Source organism: Octopus bimaculoides, chromosome 5, assembly GCF_001194135.2.
Source record: "Octopus bimaculoides isolate UCB-OBI-ISO-001 chromosome 5, ASM119413v2, whole genome shotgun sequence".
Lineage (NCBI taxonomy): Eukaryota > Metazoa > Mollusca > Cephalopoda > Octopoda > Octopodidae > Octopus > Octopus bimaculoides.
In genome coordinates, this window is record NC_068985.1 from 55,908,438 (window position 1) to 55,915,509 (window position 7,072).

The window sequence follows — 7,072 nt, forward strand, 5'->3', positions numbered from 1 at the left end:
TATATGTATGTGTGTGTGTGCGTTTGTGTGTCTGTGCTTGTCCCCCAACATCGCTTGACAACTGATGGTGGTGTGTTTACGTCCCCGTAACTTAGCGGTTCGGCAAAAGAGGCCGATAGAATAAGTACTAAGCTTCCAAAGAATAAGTCCTGGGGTCGATTTGCTCGACTAAACGCGGTGCTCCAGCATGGCTGCAGTCAAATGACTGAAACAAGTAAAAGAGTAAAAGAGTAAAGAGTATATATATGAAATACAACCTGCCTTGAATGGCACAACATTGTAGAGTGGACTATAATAACTGGCACAACAATACAGAGTGGACTATAATAACTGCACGTATAATGCATAACTTAGAAGCAGCGCTGCGGATGTGCCAACACACATGTGCTTGAGACATGGCTGCCCTCACGCACTTCTCATGAGGAATTCTGGACGGAGCTTCATTAGACCACTGCAGCAATTATAGTAGCAATTCGATCAATTCCTAGCGATATCTGAAGGAATTTTTATATTCCAAAATATTATATCAGACTATGAATAATTAAATTATAATACTCTGTATTGTTGTGCCATTCAAGACATGTTATATTTCACAAACAATACACAATGCTTCAAGTGAACTACAATACTCTCCTATATATATCAGTTCAGTGATGGTCTGCACTTGGGCAGGTCCTATGCATGTTAACCTTCTTCAGTACTCTCTATGTGACCTGGGTGGGACCATACTCTCTCCTGCTACCATTAAGTACATTACTGGGACTACAACCATCCAGGATTAGACTTGGGATGAATACTGGAGTGATTTCCCATTGCCTTCTCCAGACAGTTGAAATTTGAACTCAGAATGTAGAAAACTAGAAGGTATACCTACAAAGCCAATGCGCCAATGATACTGACACTTTCTGACCCACTAGAGAAACATGAAATGAAGTGTTTTGCTGAAAAACACATGCTGCCCAATCTGGGAATCAAACTCACAATCTAGTGATCATTCATGAGAGCAACACTCTTACTAGGTCATGCTTCTTTCAGTTTCCATCTCCCAAATCTACTCATAAGGTTTTGCTCAGCCTAGGGCTGCTGGGTATGGTGTTGGTGCTAGGATAAAATTCATCCAGTACACTCTGTAAAGTGATATGTATTAGGAAGGGCATCCAGCAGTAGAAGCCGTGCCATAAATGGAATGTAGAAGTGAGATGTGGTCCTCTGATCCACTGAGGACACAAACCCCAAATAAGAACACACTAGAATTGTGATAATCTATCAGCATTGCAAAGTAAACATAAAATAATGATGAGGACAATGATGATGATAATGTTTGTGAGCCTTGTGACAAGTCCAGTCCGGGGACCGTTTGCTTTCAGTATTTCACAATAACATCATTCACTCCAGTCTATCCTTGAATAAACTCATTTTGGATATATTTCTGCAATGATATTCCTAGCATGGATTTTCCTATAGCTCTCCGTGTCATAGCCACTAATTGATCTTCTGTCTTCCTAGAAGCCCATATCTCAGTTACATATGAGAGTGAAGACAGAACAGTGCTGCTGAAGAGATCAGCACATGAGGAAATGGATATTTGAAAGAGGGGGAAAAACACTTTTGTTGTGGAAAGAGTCAAATACTATTTCGCTTTATATGTAGGGTGATAGAGAAGAGCTGTAAAATAAATATATAAAATAAATTAAGTAGAAATGAAGTACATAGAAAAATGAACAATGATCATTACCGTAATCCAAGTAATCTTTACACGGTACCTCTTCCAGTTCCTTATTATCTACGACATATAGGTTGTCCTTGTCAGCCAAATTAGAGTCATAAAGGCTTTTCTGGACCCAGTCATTCAGTAAATCTTCAGCTGCAATATACAATAGCAATTACACTTTTAAAAAACAACCACAGATAGCCAGAAGGGAAGCTAGGAGACAGATATTTCTAGCCAAGGGAGAAGCAGTAAAGAAGTTTGCCTATGTTCAGTGATGTGAGGACCAAAGACTTGAAGTGTTTCAAATTGCAAGAGAGTGTGTGAGAGAGAATTGTGATGCCATAAGAGAGAAATGTGTCCACATGGATGATGGTAAACTTGCATTTAATGAGTCTGCAAAGAAAGAGACTTGGAAATGCCATTATGAAAGACTGCTGAACATGGAGAATGAACGAGAGGAAGAGAGTCTGCCAAATGTTGACCCAATTGAGGGACCAGCTATCCGAATCAACAGAACCTTGGTAGATAAAGCAATTAAGGATATGTGGACAGAGAAAGCCCCCAGTCCATTAGAAATCACCACTGAGATGCTTAAAATATCTGGCGGTGTGGGTTATGGTCTAATCACCCATATTGTAAATCAGGTGGTTCATGAAGGAGTCATACCCAATGACTTGTGTAGCAGCACGATAGTCAACAAAGGTAATGGTGATGCTTGAGATAGAAATAATTACAGAGGTATCAAATTGTTGGATCAGGTGATGAAAGTTATGGAGAGGGTCATAGCCCAACTAATTAGGGAGAGAGTTATTTTAGATGAGGTGCAATTTGGTTTTGTGCCAGGGAGAAGCACCACTGATGCAATATTTCTGGTAAGGCAGCTGCTGGAGAAATACATAGCCAAATATAAACCTCTGTACTTGGCTTTTGTTGATTTGGAGAAAGCCTTTAGCAGGATCCCCTGATCCCTTATCTGGTGGTCAATGTGGTAACTAGGGATAGAGGAATAGTTGGTGAGAGCTGTACAAGCTATGTGCAGGGACACTACCAGTAAGGTGAGAGTTGGCAACAAGTATAGCGAAGAATTTAGGGTACAAGTAAGGGTTCGCCAAGGATCAGTCTTCAGCCCCCTCTTGTTCATCATAGTCCTCCAGGTAATAACAGAGGAATTTAAGACAGGCTACCCCTGGGAGCTCCTCTATGCTGATGACCTTGATCTTATAGCTGAATCACTACCAGAACTAAAGAAGTTTCAGGTATGCAAGCAAGGTCTAGAATTGAAGCACCTTAGAGTTAATCTAGCAAAAACCAAAGTCTTAATAAGTAGGAAGACAGACAAATCACAAATCCCTTCAATCCCTGCTTGATCTGTAAAAAAAGGCATAGGTAGAAACTCCATAAGATGTACCCGGTGTAAGCTATAGACACATAAGAGGTGCAGCAGCATCAAAGGAAGGTTAACAGGGAAAAAAATTTTTTTGTGTGGAAGATGCACAGGTACAAAAAACACAAAATGTACAGAAAATAGACTCCATCAACTGCCAGTGGGTAATCTAGAAGTAGTAGATAGTTTCCATTATATAAGTGACCAAGTTAGTAGTGGAGGTGGATACTCCAAGCTGTGAGTATAAGATTAGGCTGGGCAAAATTCAGAAAGCTCCTACTTCTGCTGGCTACAAAAGGACTCTCCCTCAGAGTAAAAAGCAGATTGTATGATGACTGTGTGCGAATAGCTATGCTACACAGCAGTGCAAAATGGGCTGTGATAGCTGAGGACATGCATAGGCTTGAAAGAAATGAAGCCAGTATGTTTCGCTAGATGTGCAATATCAGTGTGTGTGTCTGACAGAGTGTAAGCATCCTGAGAGAAAAGTTGGGCATAAGAGGCATCATATGTGATGCATATGGACAAGGACAGTTGTGTAAAGAAGTGCTGATCTCTAACTGTGGAGGGAACCTGTGGTAGAGATAGATGCAGGAAGACATGGGACGAGGTTGTGAAGCATGATCTTTGAACTTTGGGCCTCACAGAGGTAATGAGTAGTGACCAAGACCTTTGGCGATATTCTGTGCTTGAGAAGACCCATCAAGCCAAGTGAAATCATAGACGTAGCTGGTGCTGGTGTCACATAACTGACATCTGCGCTGGTGGCACATAAAAAGCACCTTTCAAATGTTGGGCCTCATGGAGACAAAGTGGCTGATGTTGGTGGCACATGAAAATCTCCTTTCAAGTGTTGGACGTCATGGGGGAAATAACTGAGACCATTGGCATTATGTCATGCTTGAGAAGACCCGTCAAGCCAAGTAAAATTGCAGTCAATACTGGTGTCATACAAATGGCACCTATGCTGGTGGCATGTAAAAGCACCCATTACACTCTCGTAGTGGTTGGCGTTAGGAAGGGCATCCAACTGTAGAAACCATGCCAAATCAGAGTGGAGTCTTGTGCAGCCTTCCAGCTTGCCAGCCCTGGTCAACCCATCCAACCCATGCCAGCATGGATAACAGATGTTAAATGATGATGATGATGAAGATGATAACAAAACACAATCAATTAAACAAATATACTAATTAAAAATTTATAATGTTTTCTTCACTAATACAAAAATCTAAAACTTAGCCCTCTCACACAAGCAAGTATGACCTGGAAGATGGTACGATGCTTTCACTAATTTTTTTAGGTGCTTATATAGTGATGAGCAGACATAGACATCCTCTTGACCCAGCAGTGCAGCTGAAGGGGAAGAAGACTACATCAACACAACACTGGCAGATTTGTGTAACATGAAATATATTGCCTTGCTCAAGAACACAACACACTGCCTGGTACAGGAATTGAAATCATGACATTATAAACCCAAACACCCTAACCACTCGACCATGTATCTTCACTAATGAATGAATGAGTGAATGGATGGATGGGTGGGTGTGTGGATGGATGGATTGATTGATTCTGCTACTTAGGTGACCAAATTAGTAACAGTGGTGGATGCTCTGAAAGTATTGTTTCTAAAATAAGAATAGGATGGAGGAAGTTCAGAGGGCTACTACGGCTGTTGGCAACAAACGGACTCTCTCTCAGAGTGAAAGGTAGATTGTATGATGCTTGTTTACAAAGGCTGTATTCCATGATGGTGAGACATGGTCTTTGAATGTGGAGGACATGCATAGACAGGAGAGGAATGAAGGTAGTATGCTCCATTGGATTTGCAACATGAGTGTGCATGACTGACAAAGCGCAACTGTGTTGAGAGAAAAATTATGCATAAGAGGAATTAAATGTAACATGCAGGAGAGGAGAATGTGTTGGTTTAGATATGTGATGCGTATGAGTGAAGACAACTGTATATAGAAGTGCCTATCACTGAAAGTGGATGGTACCTGTGGAAGAGGGAGACCCAGGAAGACATAGGATGAAGTGGTGAGGACCAATCTCAGGATGTTAGGGTTCATGGAGGAAATGACAATGAACAGAGATGTTTGGCAATACGAGGTTCTACAGAAGATCTGCTCATGTCAGTGAAACTGAGTGCTAGAAGCATTGTGTCCCACCCACATGTAACAATAAACTTTTCATACACCCAGCCCCTCTTCTAAACTGCATCGTTCTCTTTTCCTCACATTTCTTCTTCATACACTATGATTGTCTCCCACTCCCCTTCCTCGTCCTCACTGCCCTGCTTACTGTATTGTTACTTTCCCCCACCCCATTTTTATACCCAGGTTTCACTGCAATCCCTACTCCCTACTTGCACCTTCTTGACAATACTTGACTGCATATGTTATGACCCCTGTACCTTGAGGGCATGCCCTGGCAATTGCCACCATTTATCTCTCTCTACCTTACTCTACCATCACATCGATGCTCTGATCCTTGTTACTTGTGAATATACCCTGGCACTTCACCACCATCTGTCTCCTGCTCTCTCTTGCCCTCTTGCTGTTTCCCACTCTCTCTCCCTCTCTTTCCCTTGCTCTTCCCTTGGCCGGGTAGCCATGTATCTCCTCTACAGTGACACACCTCTTTCTGCTCTCATTCTTGATAATTCTCTCACTCCTCTTACTTTTTCCTCTAGCAAGGTAACCAAGTATCTCTTTTACATCAGCACACCTGTTTCTGTCCACTTTCTTGTAACTCTCTCTCTCTCTAACCATGTACCTCCTCTATAGCAAGACACCTATTTCTGCCTCTCTGTTTCTCTGTCACACTCTAACCGTTCATCATCTGACACAAGTTCCCTCCTCCAATGTCCCTGCCCCTCTCATAATTCCTTGTCTTGCAAGTTACTTGGTGACCCTGCTGGTGCCAGTGCCATGTAAAACGCATCCAGTCCACACTGTAAAGTGGTTGACATTTGGAAGGGCATCCAACTGTAAAAACCATGCCAAAATTGACCTCATCTGTGCTAGTGCCACGCAAAAAGCACTGAGTCCAATCTGCAGAGTGGCTGGTGTTAGGAAGGGCATCCAGTCATAAAAGCTCTGCCCAAAGAAGTACAGCGTCTTGCCATAATTGAGGGGGCACTGGAGGAAGTGATCTGGTATCAGACGATGAAAGGTTAGAGTGTGACAGAGAAATAGGTGTCTTGCTATAGAGAAGGTACGTGGAGAGAGAGAGAGAGAGAGAGAGAGAGAGAGAGAGAGAGAGAGAGAGAGAGAGAGAGAGAGAGAGAGAGAGAGAGAGAGAAGCAGGTATGCTGATGTAAAGGAGATACTTGGTTACCTAGTCATAGGAAAAGCAAGAGAAGTAGACAGAGAGAGTGATCAAGAATGAGGGCAGAAATAGGTGTGCTGCTAGAGAGGAGATACATGGCTACCCAGCTAGAGGGAAGAGGAAGGGAAAGAGAGAGAGAGTAGGAAACAACAAAAGTATAAGAGAGAGCAGGAGAGAGATGGTTAAGTGCCAGGGTATCCCTCCACCCCACATATATATATATATATTGGGTTTTAATATTTTGCTTAGGCATTGTGATATTAATAACCTAGTGTAGAACTCAATATATATATGTTTCAGAACAAAATGTTAGCTGAATAGAGAACAAGTAATAAGAGAGATGACGAAGAAATAAATGATCATCTTAGGAACTTCATTAACTTACAGCTGTTTCTACTATAAAATGCAGTGGACTCATAGTTGGGTGCCTGAATAACACCTTGTAGCTTTATCAGAGCCTTCATGTTTGAGACTCCAATGAAACTATAAGGTATTATTCAGGCACTCAACTATGAGTGCACTGCATTTTATAACAGAAACAACTGTAAGTTAATGAAATTCATAAGATAATCATTTATTCTTTTGTCATCTCTCTTTCTTATATATATATATATATATATATATATATATATATATATATATAT

The 7,072-nt window shown here is 41.5% G+C and overlaps 1 protein-coding gene across 1 annotated transcript in view; it reads right to left on the bottom strand.

The window, feature by feature from the left end:
• LOC106884299 (uncharacterized) overlaps positions 1-7,072 on the bottom strand; it is a 38,883-nt gene that overhangs the window by 25,693 nt on the left and 6,118 nt on the right. Inside the window, exon 6 of the mRNA XM_052968060.1 lies at positions 1,736-1,864. Coding sequence (XP_052824020.1) covers positions 1,736-1,864 — 129 coding nt within the window. The remainder of the gene's footprint in view (positions 1-1,735; positions 1,865-7,072) is intronic.